Below are 22,356 nucleotides of genomic sequence, written 5' to 3' on the forward strand. Positions count from 1 at the left end.
TCGTCTGGGGTTGCACATAATGTATATTTTGTATAGTATAATGCGTAGTTGAGATTCTATAATGCATTCTTTGTGATATGTAATGAACATTTATCCTGACCCGTTTAATTTAAGTTGTGCAGTGTGTCTTTGTTTGGCGAACGTTTCTTGTTTTCCCTAAGGGTTTGATAAGCTTAGGGGATAGGGTGTAGTATGTTCTAAGTCTAAAAAAAGCTTTTCAAATACACGAGCTGCAGTAATTCGTCTGGGGTTGCACATAATGTATATTTTGTATAGTATAATGCGTAGTTTAGGTTCTTTAATGCATTCTTTGTGATATGTAATGAACATTTATCCTGACCCGTTTAATTTAAGTTGTGCCGTGTGTCGTTGTTTGGCGAACGTTTCTTATTTTCCCTAAGGGTTTGATAAGCCTAGGGGCTAGGGTGTAGTATGTTCTATGTCTAAAAAACGTTGTCCAAATACACGAGCTGCAGTAATTCGTCTAGGGTTGCATATAATGTATATTTTGTATAGTATAATGCGTAGTTTAGGTTCTGTAATGCATTCTTTGTGATATGTAATGAACATTTATCCTGACCCATTTAATTTAAGTTGTGCCGTGTGTCGTTGTTTGACGAACGTTTCTTGTTTTCCCTAAGAGTTTGACAAACCTAGGGGCTAGGGTGTAGTATGTTCTAAGTCTAAAAAACGTTGTCCAAATACACGAGCTGGAGTAATTCGTCTGGGTTTCCACATGCATAACGCGTAGGTATATTTTAAAACAGATATACATAATGTACATATTGTGTAGTATAATGCGTAGTTTAGTTTCTGTAATGCTTTATTTGTGGTATTTAATGAACATTTATCCTTACCCGTTTAATTTAGGTTGTGCCGTGTTTCGATGTTTTACGCACGTTTCTTGTTTTCCCTAAGGGTTTAACAAGCCTAGGGGATAGGGTGTAGTATGTTCTAAGTCTAAAAAACGTTGTCCAAATACACGAGCTGTAGTAATTCGTCTGGGGTTGCACATGCATAGCGCGTAGGCATTTTTTAAAACAGATATACATAATGTACATATTATGTAGTGTAATGCGCAGTTTTAGTTTATATAATGCATTATTTGTGATATGTAATGAACATTTATCCTGACCCGTTTAATTTAAGTTGTGTCGTGTTTCGATGTTTGGCGCACGTTTCTTGTTTTCCCTAAGGGTTTAATAATCCTAGGGGCTAGGGTCTAGTATGTACAACAGCAATCACGTGATGCATAAAACAGGATAAATAATGCATTCAAATAGCCAAATAATGTATAGAATCACTCAAGTAATGAACATACAAATATTTCATTCATTCTTAGACTCATGTACAACAACAGTCTAATGATGCATAAAACATGATAAATAATGCATACAAATAGCTAAATAATGTACAAATATTGCATTCACTCTTAGACTCATATACAAGTTCTGTAAGGCTTCCTTCTGCCGTTGAGTTAAACTCTTTATACAATTCAGAAACTCTTCCGGAGTTGTACTTGTCCCGGCTCTGATAATAGCTCCCGGAATTTCTTGGCAATTCCTACTGGCAGTATATCATCGACCGCCTCGTTGATGTCCAATCTTAGCTGCTTTGATGTTGTACAACATACAGAATAATAACATACAATTAGTTACATAATGTACAGACTGAATAAAATAATGTGGATAGTTAAACTGCATTCACTTATACACCCTTGTACAGAAACATCAAAATAATGCCTAAAAACTGATACATAATGCATTTTAATAATCAAATAATGTTCAGAATAAATCAACAAATGCACCATGAATATTGCAATTACCCATTGTCACATGTCCAACTACAATCACATAACACATAAACCATGATAAATAATGCACTAAAATAACTAAATAATGTATAGATCCGGTCAAGTAATAAACATACAAATATTCCATTCACTCTTTGACACATGTACAACAACAGTCAATATAAGGAACACCAAATAGATATATATTGTACAGATAATTGCAACTAATGAACATCAAAATTACAATAAAAACTTTACCAATGTCCAACAGCAGTCATAATGTATTCATATAGGTAAATACTGCAGTAATATATAGTTTTAATACAAAGTTTATAACAATCAATGCACATACACATTATCCTTTTACTCTTTGAGTATATAAAACAAAAGTAAACATAATTCATGCATATAGGCAAATAATGCAATCAAATATGCACGTAATGCAGAGATTATATGATGTAATGAACAAACAAATATTCCATGTGTTGTTTGACATTATAAAACAGAAATGACCATAATGCATGCACATAGGCAAATAATGTAGTCACATCGGTAAATAATGAAGAGATTATATCAAGTAATGAACAAACAAATATTCGATCTACTCCTTGACAATATAAAACAAGATTGACATGATGCATGATACATGATATATAATGACTAAAAATAGACAAATTAATGCACAGACTCATTTAATTAATGAGCAAACAACTTTTGCATTCGTTAATTCAACAATGACCAACGACAGTTTATTGAAGGGTAGGGTTTACCTTTGAATATAATGTATTTAAATAGGCTTATAATGCATATATTATAACAAGTAATGCACATACACATATTCCATTTACTCTTCGACAATTAAAACACCAGTTATATGCTGCATGATACAGGATATTTTGATGCATATAAATACTGATATGATGTGCAGATCCATTACAGTAATGAACACACTAACATGACATTATTGTATACAATAATGTCCAGCAACAGACAGATAGTGGCTACATATGTTAAATTAATGCACACAATTAGGAAAATAATGTACAAACTCGATTAAAACATGTGGGCATAAAAAACCAAATATATCAAACACAGAAGCAGAGCAACAGTCCAGGTATTCAAAATGCAAATGAAAACAGGAGCTCTCCCTCTTTCTGCGATTGTTGCGAATTTGACGGACGTCCTCTTTTAGATATTTTGAAAATTGCACAAGACACCAAACAAATAAAGCCCTATAAAATTTCATCAACAAATTTGCGCGGGTGATGGTAATCCGGTGAGTCGTGGTGTGGGTGATGTGTTACGTGCGAAAATTGGGGGAAAGGCTTGATGAAACTCGTTCAGTAATCCATTAAAATAACATTCGACAAAACCTAAATCCTCTGACGAATCTTGTGCAAAACCGGAACGGTTGTTGGACCCTAAATCAGACACCGACTGCAGTTCCGAGTAATCGGAGCAACCTTGCGAAGGGGCGGCTAGGGTTTTGAAAGGGTTTGGAAATTGGGGAGACGAATTGGTAGAGAGATTGTGAGTTAATAGGGTGGGTGATGAATGATGTGTAGACTAGATGGAAGGGCGTGGGTATATCACGCTAAAATTTCGCAATTGCTATTTTCGGAGGTTTTTTAGTGTACAAATTTACTACTTCACCCCCATGATGCACGAAAACCACCAAATAATGAACTACGGGATCATTATCTATGCATGTCATCTGGATCGTCCATCCTACAGATCCAACGCTACAAATTGAGAAGGAACTTAAATCTAAAGGGAGAAAATGAGTTTAACAATATATATATATATATATATATATATATATATATATATATATATTAGGATTTTATTAATGTGTTTTTTTATTTTTTTAGAATTTTAAGTTGTAATATTATTTTATTTAATGAAGTATGTTTTTATTAATTGAATTTGTTGGAAATAAAATTTAAAAATGAAATTGAATGAATAGTTAAGGGATGAGATGGTTAAGAGATTATTAAGAAATGGAGGGTTGCAGGTGTTGTCTATTAGTTAAGAGATGGGATGAAAAGTACAATGGGGCCCATGAATAGTGAAGAGATGAGACGGTTAAGAGACAGCGTTGTGGATGGCCTTAGTATGAGGCCTTTTGGAGAGTACCCAAAAGCAAAACTGTAAAGCCTTTGCCCAAAGCGGACAATATCATACTAATGTGGAGTTTGGGTGTGCACCATCAATCCCCAACAACTGATAATCAATTAATCATACTTCCATATTAGGAATTAGATAGCTTAATAAATAAATGTTGAATTATTAGAGGGATAGGAGGAAGTTGCAGCTGTGGGTTTGTGAGGCTCACGCAATTGAAGTTGCAGCTGTGAGTTTCACCTGGAGTTGGACCTGTGGAGACGACGGTGTGAAGCTGTAGAGGAGCGTCGGCGTGGTGCGTGAGACAAACATTCTGAGCTCTCTCCCTGACGGCGTGGAGGGGGGTCGCCGGAGCTGGCCGATGGAAGGGCGACGGGTTGGTGGGGGAGAGGTGGCGGGATTTAGGGTTACAATCTTAGAGAGAGGAGCGGCGGACTGAACAATGAACAACGATAGATGATGTTTCGTTTAGGGTTTTAATTTTGAGTATAATTAAATAATAGCATATATATAATTAAATATAATTCGGTTTTTCGGTTATTCGATTTTTTTTCCCGACCAAACCGAACTGAAAAACCTAAATTTTTCAAATTTCAAAATCGAACCGAACCGAATTTCAAATTTTCGGTTTGGTTCGGTTCGGATATTCGGTTTTCGGTTTTTTTCTCACCCTAGAGAGAATAAAGTAAGAAAGAGAAAACAAGAGTCAGAGTATTTTTTAACTAAAAAATGAAATAATTACAATGGAATGTCCAAAATAAAAAAAAATGACTCTATGGATTACAATGCAGAGTATGAATTTGCAAATCTTGTGCCCAAGATTCGATTTCTGGGCACAGAAATTTCCTGAAAAAAATTCATTAGGCATCCGATTACGAGGAAAAGCTATTAATTACATGTGACTAAAATGTTGTAGGCTAATATGTGTCACAATTTACAATTTACAACCACTTAGTTGTTTTATTTAACTCATATATTAGGCTTTGCTTTGCTAACTTGTCTCTTTGCCACTTATTTCCTCACTCCACTGTTTCAGCCTTTCTCTAGCCTTCAAGCACTGCAAAATGCCAAGAAGCATTAAAAAAAAGTACTGGTGCTAAAATAAAGTTCATTTTTTTAAAAAAAAATCTCATATTTTTTGTTTAAATTCACATATAATATGTGCATATAAAACTAACCTCTTTGTTCCAGTTTGCAATGCATATAATCCACAGCAATTGCCCAGTTTGCATACACAAACCAATCACCATTCCACACCAAAGTCCCTAAAAACCAATCCAAACTATATGAGAATTGTTGCTAAATTTAATTGATCATATATTTGACATTTACACAACTCACCTTGAGTCCCATTTCAAACTTGTATGCCATTAGTGTTCCAAAGGGGACACCTAACAGGAAGTAGCATCCAACGCTCAAGTAAGCAACCCGAACCTGCCACCCCGCCCCGATAGCCACTCCTACACACACTCTACTCTCAGTTCGATCCACGCAACAACGTATGAATACTATCTCAATTGGACAGAGAGAGTAATACCATACGACAAAACAATACCTTGTAGAGTGCATTGAACATTCGAGAATACAATGCTTATCCCTAGCAATGGCGTTAGCTCTTCCACGACCTTCTGAACTTGCTCGTTGCTCGAGAAAATAGCAGGATACTGCTTCCTAGAGGCTACTAGGATGATGGTAAAGAGCAGCCCTGTTAGTAGAGAAGACACCCCGCTCACGACCGCTGCCAACCTTGACCTCCCGGGCTGCCCACGGCCTAACTCATTCGACACCCTCACACTGCACGTGCACCAACTCATTAGACCTTCTTGAAACAGAGCATTTTTTTCTTTGTGAAATACGTTGCCCTGTTCAAGAGCCCGTACGAACCTTGTGGCGATGTTGAGTCCAGTTGCCACCATGCCGGACCAACCGAGGACGTTTATGCTGCATATTTTGTGACGTAGATTATGTCAAACTTGAATTTGTTACGAATTTTTGTGTTTATGAAATTTGGCAATGTGCAAAATGTAACTCACCATATTGAGAAGGCATCTATTGAAATCTCAGCATCTTCTAAGTATCCAGCAAATAGAGTGAGAGCAAACACATACCATGTCTCCATGCTACACAAAATTAAACAATACATAATCATTTAGGTGTATGTTTCAAAATTAGGTGAGAGTTTGTAGATTGATGGTAGCCTTGTAGTAGTGAAAAAAACAAATTTGAGTAGTACTAATATATTTCAATGTGGTAGAATTAGATTAATCTAGTACTCCATAGTAGTAGTAACTAACTGACCTCATCATCATTGCTGAGGCAAGAGACATCTTAACAAACTTCCACAAATCATGAAACGCCCTCCACGACAGCCCACTCCAAGCCTCGCCGCAGCTCCCGGCTACGACGGACGCGAACTGCGCCACGGCAATGAACCACCACGAGGCGTCCAACGCCACGGCCGCCCCCACGAGCCCCCAGCCGAGGGTGGAGACGAGGAGCCAGGTGAGGGAGGCGTGGAGGCAGAGCGCGGCTGCGGCTATCAGAGCCAGCACCACGACCTTGCTCTGAGCCTGCAGGAACTTGGTGGATGGGTAGGTCATGGCGTAGGCGAAGTGCTCGGGGATCATCCACATCGCGAACCTCCCGGCCTCCCTTGACACGGCTGGGGCCTGGCCGAGGAGTCGGAGGACCGGGGTGGCGAAGAGGAAGAGAGGGAGGAATGCGAGGGCCACGGCGTTGAGGATGAGCCATGTTCGTTGCATATAGATTCCTAGCATTTCGTATTGTTTGGCTCCATAGGCTTGCCCACAATATGTCTCTAGTGCACTTGCCATTCCATACTGTGTGGAAAGGACTCAAACTACATCAGTTAGTCATAGGCTCCGTTCGCTACACGGAATAAGAATTAGAATTCTAATTAATTATAAATTAAATATATTTATTGCAATATTGTATATATCCATAGCACACATGTATGCAAACACACAGGGTTTGTGTGTGCCGTGTGCGCAATGTGTTATATGTGTAAACAAAATTGTGAAAGCAAGAAATTGTGACATACAATCAAGGCAAAGGGGAATCCTGAGATGATGGAGTTCTCGACGGAGATGGCGGCGAGCTGGACGGTGCCGAGGTGGCCGGCGAAGATTTGAGTGATGGTGATGAGCCCAAACTGGCAGAAGTAGGAGAACATCGCCGGAGCAGCAAGGCACCATATCCTCTTGGATTCAATCAAGAATTCTCTCCCAAAATCTACCACCCCATTGATGGGCCCAATGTCGTCATCAGAACTCCAACTCCCGCCGCCCTCGCCGTTGCTCGTTAGCAGCGGGGACTTCTGCTCACCGACACCGCCGTGTGTGGCGGAGAGAAGCAGCTGCACCACCCCGCCATCTTCCATGATTTTTTTTAATGGTCTAGTGTTTTGGGCGTTTGTAATACTACTATTATGTCTATGTTTATATCTCACGTTTTCACTGTAAAAAAACTCTTAAACTTTGTACTCCTAAAATATTTGATTTAAGTCATGCTTGAGATATTTCAATGTTGAAATTATGATTTAGCTTGCCTAATTTTAAGGTGGACCTATCTGATATTAAATCACCTCAATTAATTTGATTATGATTCGACCAGTTGACTGACTCATTCTTCTGAAGACGAATTATATGCAGTAATAAAAATCGATTTAAAAAAAAGTTTAAGATACTAAAAAACAAGATTAAACTTATTATTTTTAATAATTTGTTCTTTCTCCCTATAGCTATTGTCATTTTCAAGTGACTATTTGCTGAAAATTAAGGAGTAATTCGGAGAAGAATTGTTAATTAATTTGGGAAAGAACTAATTGCAAACAATTGATGTGTTTCAATCGTTTGAGTATCTTTTAAAGTTCTATAGTTTTATTCCAAATAATTTATGTCTTTCACTCGTTTGAGAATCTTTTCTCATCTTTTAGTGGCATTATTTAGGGATCCTAGTGAATTGAAATTACCACAAACTACCAAAATTTGTGTTTTTTAAGAATCCAACTACCAAAACTGAAATTACCACCAAAAATCCAAAATTGATTTTTTGAGGGCATGGACAAATGTGGTGTTTGATTGAGTCTAGAGCCGTATTTGGAAAGGGACAAATACTATAAATTTGTGAAAATTTATCTCTCGATAAATTTGAGCAAATCTTTGCTTGATCACGTTTCTCATAGTAAATCCTTGTCAATTTATTATACTAGCTAGTAATTTAAGGCAGTATTAATAAGTTATTTGACTTTACTAAATTTGTCAACGATAACTTTGATGTAATTTAAGTGACCCAATTCTGTTATTAGTTTTAAGTATTTTCTCAACCAGAAAGATGCAAAGGTCTTCTTAATTCATCAATTCAATTTTTAAAAACTGGGCCCATAACATCTCTTATATTTTGTTCATTTTCCAACGCTTGTTGCTTATTACAATTGATTGATTAATTTAGACAATATGGAGGCCTATGAGCTAGAGATTTAATGGTTGCGGCGCAAGTCTATGTAGGGCGCATATGTAGGGTTGGGTCGATACGATATATCGTATATAAAATTTTATATCATTATCATATCGAAAATATCGATATGAAATTTTTTCATATCGTTATCGTATCGAAAGTTTCGGTATCGAAAAAAACTATACCGTTACCATATCGAAATTTTGATATGTCGTACCGAACTTCGGTATACTATTCCGAACGGTATATCGAAATTTCGTATGAGATACCGAAATTTTATACCATTTCGAATACCTGTATGCCGAAATTTTATACCATTTCGCATACCTGTATACCGGAAAATATAATTTCAAAACTAAAAAATAAAACCAAAATTAATATAATTACAACAAAATGAAATAAACATTGTTCACATCTCCATAATCAAAATCCAACATAACAAAACACTAAAAAAATACCATAATCAAGTCAAGTCCGAGCAAAATACATTACAATAATTAGCAAAAATTATCAACATCTTGATCTTGAGCACCAAACCCTTCATTTTGGTGAAACCATATAGAAATATTAACCTACATAAATTCAAGACCAAGAGATAAATTAGTACTAATTCAAAAGGAATTTTAATCGTATACGAATATAAGCATAGAATAGAATTGAACAATAAATATTTTTTAAATATATAAATAATTTTAATGAATATCTATTTATGAATTTAAACTTTTAATCTTAACAAATAAATTATATTATTATATTATAATCGGTATAAACTGTATGTATCGATAATTCAATATGTATTAATTTTTAATATATTTCGGTATACGATAATATCGATATGTATAGTATATTCGATATAAAACGGTATACCGCAGTATAAGAAAATTCATATCGTTATCGTATCGAAAACTTACGATACGGTATTGTATCGTACCAAAAAATTCGGTATACCAAAAATTCGATACTTTTTAATATTTTTCGGTACGATACGATCGATATACGGTTTTTTCGGTATATTTACCCAACCCTAAGTCTATGTAACAATTTATTTTCAATTAATATGAAGCCCAATAAATCATCCCAACTGCTTTTTCTGCTTTCATTTCATTTTCTCTTATTATTTCCTGTCACGCCCGCATTTTCTAAGGATAGAAAACACGGTTGATCGCGACTATGGGAGGATTAAAGAAGCGGGGAAGAAAGGGGAAAACAACACAACTCAACCATAGCTCGAAACAAATGGGAATAGCTCGAATAAAATCAGAGTATCTTAACAATCAACAACTCAAAAATGAATATTATTTCAGCGATACAAGAACTCAAAAGAATGACAACTACTTAGCTGAAGCATTTGAGAGAAGGAATATGCTACATGTGAAGACATGACACATTCTACATGCTTAACTTTCTTCAACGGTCTTGCTCAACACCCACCGCACCCGGCACGCTCAACCTGCACATTTTTAAAAAAGAAAATGCAGGGCTGAGTACTTGATGCACTCAGTGGACTCATGCCGAAAACATTTTATAAAAAGTATTTATCATGCCACCATTGAGTGGCCTTGGGGTTTTAACTTTAGAAATCGCCCAAGACACTAAAATAATTTCCATCGTAAAATTCGGTTGATCAACCATTTTCCCATAGCTATCTACCATATCTGATCCATTGATGACAAGGAATGTGGCCACATTTCAAGTCACTAGACCGGCCGACCCAAAAGACGGCTCACGATCTCCATAGGTGTACACTAGCCTGAATAGGGACTCACTCCCTAGACAGACCCGAAAATTTCGTATGAGATACCGAAATTTTATACCATTTTGAATACCTGTATACCGAAATTTTATACCATTTCGCATACCTGTATACCGGAAAATATAATTTCAAAACTAAAAAATAAAACCAAAATTAATATAATTACAACAAAATGAAATAAACATTGTTCACATCTCCATAATCAAAATCCAACATAACAAAACACTAAAAAAATACCATAATCAAGTCAAGTCCGAGCAAAATACATTACAATAATTAGCAAAAATTATCAACATCTTGATCTTGAGCACCAAACCCTTCATTTTGGTGAAACCATATAGAAATATTAACCTACATAAATTCAAGACCAAGAGATAAATTAGTACTAATTCAAAAGGAATTTTAATCGTATACTAATATAAGCATAGAATAGAATTGAACAATAAATATTTTTTAAATATATAAATAATTTTAATGAATATCTATTTATGAATTTAAACTTTTAATCTTAACAAATAAATTATATTATTATATTATAATCGGTATAATTTGTATGTATCGATAATTCAATATGTATTAATTTTTAATATATTTCGGTATACGATAATATCGATATGTATAGTATATTCGATATAAAACGGTATACCGCAGTATAAGAAAATTCATATCGTTATCGTATTGAAAACTTACGATACGATATTGTATCGTACCAAAAAATTCGGTATACCAAAAATTCGATACTTTTTAATATTTTTCGGTACGATACGATCGATATACGGTTTTTTCGGTATATTTACCCAACTCTAAGTCTATGTAACAATTTATTTTCAATTAATATGAGGCCCAATAAATCATCCCAACTGCTTTTTCTGCTTTCATTTCATTTTCTCTTATTATTTCCTGTCACGCCCGCATTTTCTAAGGATAGAAAACACGGTTGATCGCGACTAGGGGAGGATTAAAGAAGCGGGGAAGAAAGGGGAAAACAACACAACTCGACCATAGCTCGAAACAAATGGGAATAGCTCGAATAAAATCAGAGTATCTTAACAATCAACAACTCAAAAATGAATATTATTTCAGCGATACAAGAACTCAAAAGAATGACAACTACTTAGCGGAAGCATTTGAGAGAAGGAATATGCTACGTGTGAAGACATGACACATTCTACATACTTAACTTTCTTCAACGGTCTTGCTCAACACCCACCGCACCCGGCACGCTCAACCTGCACATTTTTAAAAAAGAAAATGCAGGGCTGAGTACTTATGCACTCAGTGGACTCATGCCGAAAATATTTTATAAAAAATATTTATCATGCCACCATTGAGTGGCCTTGGGGTTTTAACTTTAGAAATCGCCCAAGACACTAAAATAATTTCCATCGTAAAATTCGGTTGATCAACCATTTTCCCATAGCTATCTACCATATCTGATCCATTGATGACAAGGAATGTGGCCACATTCCAAGTCACTAGACCGGCCGACCCAAAAGACGGCTCACGATCTCCATAGGTGTACACTAGCCTGAATAGGGACTCACTCCCTAGACAGACCCGAATTCGATTATCCATTGATGGCAAAAGCCACAGCAGATAGGTTCCATAGAATAAAACAAAACACGACATGACAAATATTCATATCATTTTCACATAAAAATATACTTAGGGCATAACCCTTATTTAAAAAGAAAGCCCACCTCGTTCTCTTAATATTCTTAACTTGAAAACTCTCACTTCGCCTTACTCGCTTGCGAAAGAAAACCCTTTTGAAATAAAATAATAAACTCATCAAACTCAAGAAAACATCTAATTAGAATGTATGCATCCTATGTGTGTGCTCGTATTATTCTTAATTCTTTCCTAGAGTAAACACATATATAAAGTATTTATACTTTTCTGTTTTAAAACATAGCTAAAGAAACAATCTGCCCAAACAATAAATTATACTCCCACCTGTTGGCATTATTCTTATGTATCAAGTGGCCCAACACTAACCCCTTTTCTCCATTAAATTCCAATTAGTCCATAGTTCATAGCAAATCATGGCCCAACAAAACATAAAAAAAATAGCCAACACTTAAACTAAAGAAAAAGAAACAGTAGCCAAACTACTCCCTGCCACCACACACGTATATTCTCTCTACCCAAACTAATATGAAAAAAGAAAACTAATGATAAGGAAAGACAAAGAAAAGAAAGAAGTCAGTACATAAAATACTCTCAATCCCCCTACCCGTCTTCTTCCCCAAACCATCCACACGTTTTCCCCTTTTCCCCTTTGCTTAGATTTTCTTCTAATTTCTTTGATTCCACTTATTAATAAGCAGATAAGGAAACTTAGGAATCGGGGTCAGAGGTACACTAGAAGGCTACTACAAGTATTAAAGATTGGAGCTTTTGCTAGAAAAGAACATGATTCACTCCAAGCCTCGTGAACTAAAGTGATTATGCAGAGGGTTTAGAGAATAAAGGGTATACCTTTGGTATAGAACGAAAATTGCTCAAACAGAAGGTATTGGCAAAAAAATTCACGCTCCTTCGGTTTCTCCTTCACCCTTAACGGAGGAGAAGAAAAATTGCAGAACGGAAGACGGTAATTTGCTGAGATTAAAGGGAAGACATATATATATATATGTACGGGCAAAACTGATAGATATTGATGGATTTGGTGGTTGGAGAGATTTTAGGGAGTGGTGATATGGGGAAATCGATTGGTGATGAGGTTTGGAGAAATATATTTGTCCAAGTCAACTAGGAAAAGATTTAATTATATTAATTTGATATTTTTTTTCTCTCCTTTATTTTTCGGGGTGTTACATTTCCATTCTTCCATTTTTTTTGCTTTCTTCAATCTTCATGATGTTACGTCATTGAAACGAGCACGTTCTAGTATTGAAATGAGTATTGTGTGAAATAGTGATTTATACCACACAGTTTATCTAGAGGATGATGATTTATCTCCAATATAAAAGTCAGAATCTAACCAATCTCTTGCCAAAAATTTCTACCTTCTACTGTTTTGAGCTTTACTGAGCATCTTTTCTCATGTTTAGTAAAGCGTGGCTTTCAATTTTCTATTACATTGCAACATTACATCTTACGTTCCACATCACAGATATAACAAATTAACAATATGACAATATGTACATGCAGTGATAGAAGCATATGAGACGTACCACAATAATGACTGATCCAACAAACGTTTATACGGGAATAAGACGGATTAAAAATAATCTATTTAAAAAAAAATACATTTAGTATTAGTATTATTTTCTATCGTGTGGGATAGTTGACTCATACTAGTATTCGTATCTTACAAATGATTTAAAACATAGAAATCCATGAGTTTCATCTTAAACACCGATGTGAAATATTATTATATTTATTTTTATATTTCAATTGCCAACATCCTTCCTCAAACCCTTCAAGGTGAAGCTTAGAGGGGTTGGACTTTTTTTTATGATCGATTGGACAATAGGCCTAATTTTTTTTCCGATCGGTCTCAAACCCTTCAAGGTGAAGCTTGGAGGGGTTGGACTTTTTTTTATGATCGATTGGACAATTGGCCTAATTTTTTTCCGATCGGTTGGACCACTGACCCAAATTTTCATCCCAGTTATACTGCTGGGTCAGTCATTTTTTCTGTTTCAGCCCAGATATACTGCTGGGTCAGTTAAATATGACCCACAATCGGCGGCTCGCTCTGATACCATGATAGAAATCCATGTGGTTCCATCCTAAAACCAATTGGTGATAGGAGGAGAGGCCAATGAGCCTTATATAGTGGATTAAGCTCTTTGTGTACACCGATATGGGATATTATTATATTTATTTTTATATTTCAATTGCCAACAAAAATATTTAATTTAAAGTAGTACATCTTGAATTTTTTTTTGTTGTATACCTTGGAAATATAATTCAACCAGTCATTTCTCAACTTATTCGCAACCATAACATGATAAAGTTCGTAAGAAAGAAGACACACTTTTAACAAATACCAAGGGGCGAATCTACATTATGCCTAGGTGGGACATTTGCCCCTCACATTTTATTTCATTCAATCTCTTACTAAATGCCCCTCCTCAAAAATACTTAAAATTCATTCGTATAAAAATTTGCCCCCCTCTCTACAAATTCCTAGCTCCGCTTCTGACAAATATTGTCTCTAATTTTGTCGTGCAGGTCTACCAAGATGTGGCAACATGAAGCTCCTAGCTCATCCGACATTGGGCACCTAGCATGGAAGAAAATCACTCCATCATGAGCAAAAATTACATATGTGGTTCCGGCTACATGGAAGAATAAACCCCAAAAATCGACTCTTTAGATTTGGAATCTGATGAATTGAAGATGATGGGTGTGCCCTTTGCAAGGAGGAAAGTTTGATCATCTATTCTTCAGCTACCAATTCTCCTCCGCCATGTGGTATTTTTATTGCTTTCATATTTTACTGCATCCCAAACCAAACATAACAAATCTACTTTTGTGGCGTGGAACACCGTTTACAAGGTTGATATAAAAACTTTGATGTCAATGTTCTACATATTTACATTATCTATATAGGATAATATGAATAAGATGGTTTTCTAAGACCTCAATTCAAAGCAAGAGATAGAGGGAAAAAAAATAAGCTTTATGACGCATTCGCATGTGGTCACAAGGGTTGTGTCATGATTTCCCCATCTTGCCTGAACAAATTCTTAATAATTTGGAGGAATTAATTCAAGAAATAGTCATAAAGAAGGAACACATTTTTTAGGATTAAAGCGATTGGTGCCTGTAAATATTGCCAATGCATACCATCTAGGAATGTCAATCGGGTCGGCCCATCGGGTTTTGGGCCAATCTTATCGGGTTGCGAGTCAACCGGGTGCGGGCTAATCGGGTTGTGATTTCTTTCGGGTTATGGGCGTTCGACCCTAGCCCTAGAAGCTCGGGTTTCGGGCTAGCCCAACGGGTTAATCGGGTTGCTACCGATAAGATCATGATGCGATCAATCCATTAAATCATGGTGAAAATTAGTTATATTTATAAAATATAAAATATTTAATTATGATAAATTTAAGATATATGCTTAAATTCAATCATAAACATGATCAAATACTAATATTTGAGATATTTCGTGTAATTTTAATGCATGTTTTAGAAATTTAAATATTCTTTTAGTGAGTTCAATTTATTTATCAATTATTATATTAATAAAAAATTAATATATAATTTGTATATTTAATATAAAATTGAAAGTTATTTTTTAGTTATCTATATCATAAAATTAGTCAATAAAGTGCCGAATTAGGAGTAAAAAAATAGAATAATAGAAATTTTATCGGATTTTCGGGCCAGGCCATCGGGTTTCCGGGTCTAGCCCTAACGGGTTACGGGTTAATCGAGTGCGAGCTTATCGGGTTTTAATTTTATCAGGTTAGAAATTTTTGGCCCTAACCCTAGAAATTTGGCGGGCTATTCGAGTTAACCCACTGACTGCGGGCTACACTGACATCACTAACCATCATTATAGTTTGTTTTAGGTTTGGAGTTGATGGTTTTAATTATCAATTCACAGCAGTGACTCTAGTAAGCAACAATTCTTTTTTTTTACTGAAATAGTTCTATTAAAATTTGTTATTGTCAATATATACAACTTTGATTTTATATTCTCCACTGAGTTCAATTACCTAAAAATCTCGAAATTTAAACACTCATGAAATATTATAAACTTTTGAAACATCTTATAAGATAAGATTAGTCATACGTTCTCCAACTTTTCAGCAAGTTTGGAGCACGATTAAATGCATAGTAACAATTACTTCTGAGTTATGCAACGTGTCTTTGAATTTCTCTAAATTTTAGTAACAAGTAAACGTCACACTAGTCCAAATAAGGATCAGTGCAAAATTGATTAAAAATAAGGAGGAATTCGACGAAGTTCATTAAAACTAGAGCATACTATAAAAAGCAAAATTTGATAGTTAAACAAATTATGGATATTGGTCTCTAAAACCAAGAACTTTGCCTAAAATTTGGTATTTCCCATGAATTTTGAAATTGATCTATAATATCACAAACTTTGCATTTTGTTTAGTATTTCTCAAACTCACTGAAATAAGATATATTCATCAAAATGTTATTTTAATTGTGTAGGATATTTTAATTGTGTAGGCAACCGTGAGACGTTTTATGATATTTTAAATCTCTTTTTAAGTTCATAAGATGTAGGATAAAAAGTCATGTGTTGAAAACCACGTTGATTTAATTGTGTCAAATGTGATAAAAAAAGTCTCATAAGTTAGTCAAATATAGTAATAGACATGTCATGAGAAATACCAAACAAAATGCAAAATTTGTGATATTATATACCAATTTTAAAGTTGAAATACCAAAATTTTAAGCAAAGTTTATGATTTTATAGACCAATTTCCTAATAAATTAACTATGGAAATTCTTCGAACTTTTCTTTGCAACAAAGAAATGCCTAAAACGCCAGCGTCGTAATCCGCCAACAACGAAGATAATAACATAACTGCTTTACTGTTTTCTATATAAAAAAGATATGCATAAAATGATAGATTGCATACATTTAATATCCTTGTTGCGAATGTGAATACTAACAAATTTACGAACATGTCATATATATTACTCTATGTAACGACCATAATGTACAAGATATTATCCTATCATCAAAATCTAGAAGATTCGCCATGCGTGGAGAATAAAATCCAGAATATAAAAATAATTTTGAGGGAAAAAGTTCGATTTCGTGAGCCACTAACAAAGCTAATTCCAGGTTGTTCCAATACGTTTGTCCAGAAAATTTTCAACCATGCAAATCGACTCAATTATTTAACACATACAATCATTGGTTTATTAATACTCCATCCAAAGTTAAATTTATTTAGTAAATTTTAAACATGAATTCATAATCAACTATTTAAATTGTAATCTCAGTGCCATTTTTAATTTTTTGTTACTGAAAATTGAAAAAAAAATAACTCACGACGATTCCTATCGTGACAAAGTAAAAACTTCATCAAATACTAGTAAATGAAAATATAGAAAAAGCTTGTGCCAAAATAAATTTTAAAAAATGAAATACGATACATACAAAATATAAGAAGAAAACTTAGAAAAATAAACTTTTTTTAACTTTAAAGAGATTGATATTAAAATAAAATGACCCCGAAGCATCCGGATCATATCGAACACACACCTGAAAATTGGAATATTTTAATTCTATTAATAAACACTCCATTATTTAATTATTTATGATAGACATTCGATTGCAGCTATAAATCATAGTTAATAAATTCTCAACATCAGTAGCATTACACAATACAAACAAAAAATGTAAACTGACTTCCATTTTTTCCGATCAAATTCGACCTTCAATTTCTTAAAAAATGGCAGTAAAACCCTCATCCACAGCAGCAACAATCCCTAAGAAACCGCAATCGCTGAAGTCCCGCGCAATTGAGCTGCATCAGAAACGAATCGGAGAAGCCCTATCCTTTCCGATTCAGCTCTCCGACCAAATCGCCGCCGCAGCCAAGGAGGCGGAATCGTTCAAATTCGAGTGCTCCGAGGTCGCCAAGCAGGTGGAGCGCCTCCGCCAGATCCTCCGCTCCGCCTCCCGCCTCGCCGCTGACGCCGCCTACGACCGCCCGCTCCGCCGCGTCGCGGTGGAGGTGACCAAAACCCTCGAGAGGTCGCTGGCGCGGATGAAGAAGTGCCGGCGGCGCAGCGCCCTCCGCCGCGTCGTGACGATCGTCTCCGCTGCCGACTTCCGCAAGCTCCTCACCCTCCTCGACGCCTCCGCGGCGGACATGAAATGGATCCTCTCCATCCTCGACGGCGGCGGCGGAATCGTGCTCACTCTGCCCCCAATCGCCAGCAACGACCCTATAATCGCCTGGGTTTGGGCGCTCACGGCGGCGCTGCATATAGGCCAATTGCAGGATAAAATCGAGGCTGCGAACGAATTAGCCTCGCTAGCAAAACACAATGACAGAAACAAACAGATCACAGTTGAAGAAGGCGGGATTCCGCCATTGTTGAAGCTGTTGAAGGACAGAACTTCTTCAGAAGCGCAAATTGCAGCTGCATCATTGCTCTTCAACCTCGCAAACGATCAAAACCGAGTGCAGGCGATCATCGACGAACACGGCGCGCCGATTATAGCACAAATTTTGGGAAATTCTGCAGTTAACGTGCAGATTAAAGTTGCCAGTTTAGTAGCTGAAATGGCGCAGAATTCCCCTCTTGCACAAGAAGAATTTGCGCGGGAAAATGTGATTAGGGCTCTTGTCACATTGCTATCGTTTGACCTATTCGTGGATGATTCTAAGCTCAAATTGGGGAAAAATAGCATTCATTCCATTGTGCAGATCAACAAGGAGTCATCGGTGTTGTCTTCGTCTTCATCTGCGTATTCCTCGCAATCTGCAGAGATGAAACTTGAGCTCCAAACTAGTTGTGCTAAGGCACTATGGATGCTTGCTAGAGGGAGTGTGGCAAATAGCAGGCGAATCGCAGAGACAAAGGGTTTGCTCTGTTTAGCTAAGCTCGTTGAGGTAGAACGAGGCGAGCTGCAGAGGAATTGCTTGATGTCGTTAACGGAGATAACCACTACAGCCGAGTCCAATGCGGACCTCAGACGTGCAGCTTTCAAGACAAACTCGCCGGCAGCTAAGGCCGTCGTGGACCAGCTAATTAGGGTTGTTCAAGAATCCAATGATCCGTCGTTGCAGGTAGCTAGTGTAAGAGCGGTTGGCTGCTTGGCGCGGACGTTCCCGGCTAGGGAGACGAGGGTTATTGGACCATTGGTGGCATTGCTAGGTCAAGGGGACGAGGCTGTGGCTGCAGAAGCGGCTGCTGCGCTCGGAAAGTTCGGCTGCCCCGACAATTTCCTATGCGTCTAGCACTGCAAGACAATCATTGAGTTTGGTGGCATTCCTCCCCTCATGAGGCTGTTGAGAAGCAACAATGAGGAGGCGCGGCTGCATGGTGTGATTCTCGCGTGCTACCTCGCCATCCACGCTGGGAAGAGCGAAGACTTGGAGCGAGAGGGGGTGGCTGGCGCGTTGGAATGTATCGGCCGAGCTCTCATCGTCCAACACCCTGAGTTGAAGGAGCTGATACCTCAAGCAATCTACCATCTAACTGTGTTTCTTCACTCTTACTCTGGCATGCTCACTCAAAGATAGTTTTAGTACTATGTTTTTGTATTGAAAACCTAATGAAGACTGAGGCATTTTTTGTGATATTTACAAAACATTTCTCCATAGTATGATGATCATCAGAATAAGTCCAAATTCTACCACAAGTGTGATTGGAAGATATTAACAATCTGCTCATTACAAATAGTTACAAACTTACAGCTAAAGTGGCTGATTTGAAGCATATCATCAAATATAGATCTGCATTTATTCAAGGGGAAGATATATACCCATGGAGATGAGGAAACTGTTTGCGGTATCGTATTAAGCAAGGACATCAAGAGGGTGGGTCGGGCAGTCAGATCACGCTAGGTATCTACAAGGAGCATGCCCGATCACGTCAGGTTGCTGAAAGTTGCTGGAGAATGAAATTCTTCACATCAGCAGCGGCTCTCTCCCCAGCTAGGGTGGCCAGCTCCAGATACACCACGGCCTTCATCATATCCCCTTCCTAGAATCATATCAATGAGATAGCTCAGATAGATAAATATAGGCAAATCCACCTACAAGCTTGTTAGATCATGTAAGCCTTTGATGGATTAAACAATTATGCACTTGTTAGATCATGTTCAAATACGTAAACTTGACTAATCATACAAAGTAAACGCCCCCTCGTTGTAAAGTCGAGTCCTTGCTTCTATAAGAACAATGTATACTTACTGAAAAAAGACACAGTCCGTGCTTGAACTGAGCTTTGCTGTGGCCATGATCAGCAGCTCTCTTCATCCATTTTCTAGCCAACCGGTTGGACTGCGCCAAACCTTCACCCATCAAGTAGCACAGAGATGTATTGTACATTGTGTGCACATATCCCCCTTCCGCTGCTCTTAGGTACCAACGAGCCTGTCATAAGTTTCAGGATCGAGGAAAAGAAGACCTCTTACTCTCATATGCATTCAAGCAGTCATGGATTTTCTTACAAGGCACCGCTGCCAGTTAAGGTAGAAAATTCCATATTTGGAACCAAAAAAAAAACCTCAACACACATGTATAAGTTGACCAGTGACTTTGAACAACGAGCGACATATGATACAGTGACTAAAAAGTGAAAAGAAGTATACGTGCGTGTCAAATGTGAAGTAAAAAATGCTGTGGAATACCGCTTCTGGGAGACTCCGCTTCAACCCTCGACCTTGGTGCAAACAAAGTGCGAGCTGATATTGAGCACGGACATGGCCACCAAAGGAAGCCTGGTATAACCATCCAATTGCATCCCTGGTCTTTAAAGGATAAGCTGCAGCATGTAACACCAAGACATATTTAGAAAAGCCAAAGGACAGTATTTTCTCTGCAACTGCCAATCTTCAAAACAAGTCCTTTCCCTCTGGATAAAAACATAGTACCCGCTTATTCTTATATCAGTCTCCATTCATCTGAAACAACAGGTCCTAGTGGAAACGACGGTGAATGAAGAAACTTGATAGGCGAACCTAAGACGACCCAAGCTTGGAAGTTGGCATCATAGACCCGAATAACTATCAATATCCATCTGCCTGATGCGCGGGGTAAACGAACCCCATGATTCCATTAAAAGAGCAGCACTAATGTGACATGCGATCATTTGGCATGGCCTAAATCACTTTAAGTTAAAATTATCTCATAGCACCAAGACTAGCATTGTTCTTATGTTCAACATCATCATCTCCTAACTGAATCTACTCCATTTATTCTCCTTATGTTCGAGACCATCATCTCCCATTTTGATCAATCCATTACTTATTCGTAGACGAAAATCGAACACTTAACTCCTCACACTAACATCATCAAACATCAATAAGACTATGATATCTCAATAAATGTTGAATAAAACAGCAAACTGATTCATCAAATTTCACTACATCAAACTTAAGGTAAAAACTTGTGTGCGTCCATCAATTAGGTTCACTAATCCACAATTAGGGCTTATAAATCTATAATTAGGATTTTAATTTATCGATAAGATTTTATTAATCACAATTATGGATTTTCAAAATAAAATTGTTACCTTGAAAATAACAAATGGCCAAATTACACTGTCCAGTATGATCACCGAGCTCCGCTGCCATGCGATACCAAGCAATCCCTTCGACCTTCTTCCCCATCCTCCAATAGATCGATGCGGCATCCACCATCGCGAGCGTGGACCCACGCGCCGCCCCTTTGAGGAAGCAATCGAGCGCCTTTTTCGAATTGGCCTTCACCCCTCCCCTCCCACTCTTGAATCTCCTCCCCCACTTGAGGAGCACCATCGCCTCCCGCAGCGGCTTCAGAGCGTCCCTCCACGCCCTGCACACCAGCGACGCCGTCTTCAGGCTCGGCAGCGAGAACGGCGCCGCGATCCTCGCCAGCACGTCGTACGGAAGCGCCGAGAAATCCGAGGCCTGAGGCGATTTTGGGGGCGAACTGGAGATGGAGAGATGCGATTTGGAGGATTTGGCGAGAGTGGGGGATTCCTTGGGTTTCCTCGAAAGGGAAAGCGATGCAAAGTGGTGGTTTCCGTCGGGATTGCACGGCCACGTCATTTTCTTCGACGGTGGCGTGCAGCTGCTTTCAGACGACCATAGTGTGTTTTTGTGACAGTGATGCGAATGCGAATTTCGTTACAAATTTTGTATGAAATCTATACAACCAGAAATTTTTATAAGTAGATCTTTTATAGGGACGTGAATATAGCCCGTAATCTGTGGGCTTGTCTGAATGGCCCGTCAAATTTATAGGGTTAGGGCTGGAAATTTCTAGTACGATAAAATCGAAATCCGAGTAGCCCGCACCCGATTAACTCACAACCCGTTAGGGTCAGACCCGAAAATTCGATGGGCTGGCCCGAAAACCCGATAAAATTTCTATTATTCTATATTTTTAACTCCTAATTCAACACTTAATTGATTAATTTTATAATATAGATAACTAAAAAATAGCTTTCGAATTTATATTAAATATAAAAACTATATATTGAATTTTTATTAATATAATAATTGATTAATAAATTTAAAACTTCAAATTCACTAAAAAATATA

At 37.2% G+C, this 22,356-nt stretch overlaps 2 protein-coding genes, 2 long non-coding RNA genes and 1 pseudogene across 4 annotated transcripts; 2 read left to right on the plus strand and 3 right to left on the minus strand.

The window, feature by feature from the left end:
* Nucleotides 1–4,638: 4,638 nt before the first annotated feature.
* Nucleotides 4,639–7,393, minus strand: LOC121770856 (protein DETOXIFICATION 30-like). The gene is made up of 8 exons (XM_042167635.1): nt 6,978–7,393; nt 6,215–6,756; nt 5,950–6,036; nt 5,801–5,857; nt 5,472–5,710; nt 5,258–5,376; nt 5,095–5,181; nt 4,639–4,973 (listed from the first exon to the last, which is right to left on the minus strand). Exons 1-8 carry the CDS (start codon nt 7,314–7,316, stop codon nt 4,908–4,910), a joined length of 1,536 nt encoding a protein of 511 aa, XP_042023569.1. The 5' UTR covers nt 7,317–7,393; the 3' UTR covers nt 4,639–4,907.
* Nucleotides 7,394–11,319: 3,926 nt separating this feature from the next.
* Nucleotides 11,320–12,882, minus strand: LOC121771175. The gene is made up of 3 exons (XR_006043951.1): nt 12,627–12,882; nt 11,846–11,911; nt 11,320–11,374 (listed from the first exon to the last, which is right to left on the minus strand). It is a non-coding gene; the product is annotated as an uncharacterized LOC121771175 (long non-coding RNA).
* A 1,226-nt stretch (nt 12,883–14,108) lies between these two features.
* LOC121771180 lies at nt 14,109–14,746 on the plus strand. Its single transcript, XR_006043954.1, has 2 exons — nt 14,109–14,173; nt 14,331–14,746. It is a non-coding gene; the product is annotated as an uncharacterized LOC121771180 (long non-coding RNA).
* A 2,666-nt stretch (nt 14,747–17,412) lies between these two features.
* On the plus strand, nt 17,413–19,407 carry LOC121771779 (annotated as a pseudogene).
* Nucleotides 19,408–19,544: 137 nt separating this feature from the next.
* LOC121771781 (F-box protein At1g70590-like) lies at nt 19,545–21,968 on the minus strand. Its single transcript, XM_042168658.1, has 4 exons — nt 21,345–21,968; nt 20,461–20,594; nt 20,021–20,203; nt 19,545–19,811 (listed from the first exon to the last, which is right to left on the minus strand). The coding sequence occupies exons 1-4, from the start codon at nt 21,859–21,861 to the stop codon at nt 19,701–19,703; spliced, it is 945 nt and encodes a 314-aa protein (XP_042024592.1). The 5' UTR covers nt 21,862–21,968; the 3' UTR covers nt 19,545–19,700.
* Nucleotides 21,969–22,356: the final 388 nt, after the last annotated feature.

Source organism: Salvia splendens, chromosome 16, assembly GCF_004379255.2.
Source record: "Salvia splendens isolate huo1 chromosome 16, SspV2, whole genome shotgun sequence".
NCBI lineage: Eukaryota > Viridiplantae > Streptophyta > Magnoliopsida > Lamiales > Lamiaceae > Salvia > Salvia splendens.

Bases quoted from the DNA above. Each gene is read 5' to 3' on its own strand.
- LOC121770856 (XM_042167635.1), bottom strand. From the start codon at position 7,316: ATGGAAGATGGCGGGGTGGTGCAGCTGCTTCTCTCCGCCACACACGGC. The intron at 6,037-6,214 runs GTCAGTTAGTTA...AATTTTGTGTAG, and splicing joins GCCTCAGCAATGATGATGAG to CATGGAGACATGGTATGTGT. The intron at 5,182-5,257 runs GTGAGTTGTGTA...ATTGGTTTTTAG, and splicing joins AGTTTGAAATGGGACTCAAG to GGACTTTGGTGTGGAATGGT.
- LOC121771781 (XM_042168658.1), bottom strand. From the start codon at position 21,861: ATGACGTGGCCGTGCAATCCCGACGGAAACCACCACTTTGCATCGCTT. The intron at 20,204-20,460 runs GTATTCCACAGC...AACTTATGACAG, and splicing joins AGCGGAGTCTCCCAGAAGCG to GCTCGTTGGTACCTAAGAGC. The intron at 19,812-20,020 runs GTAAGTATACAT...ATATGATTCTAG, and splicing joins ACGGACTGTGTCTTTTTTCA to GAAGGGGATATGATGAAGGC.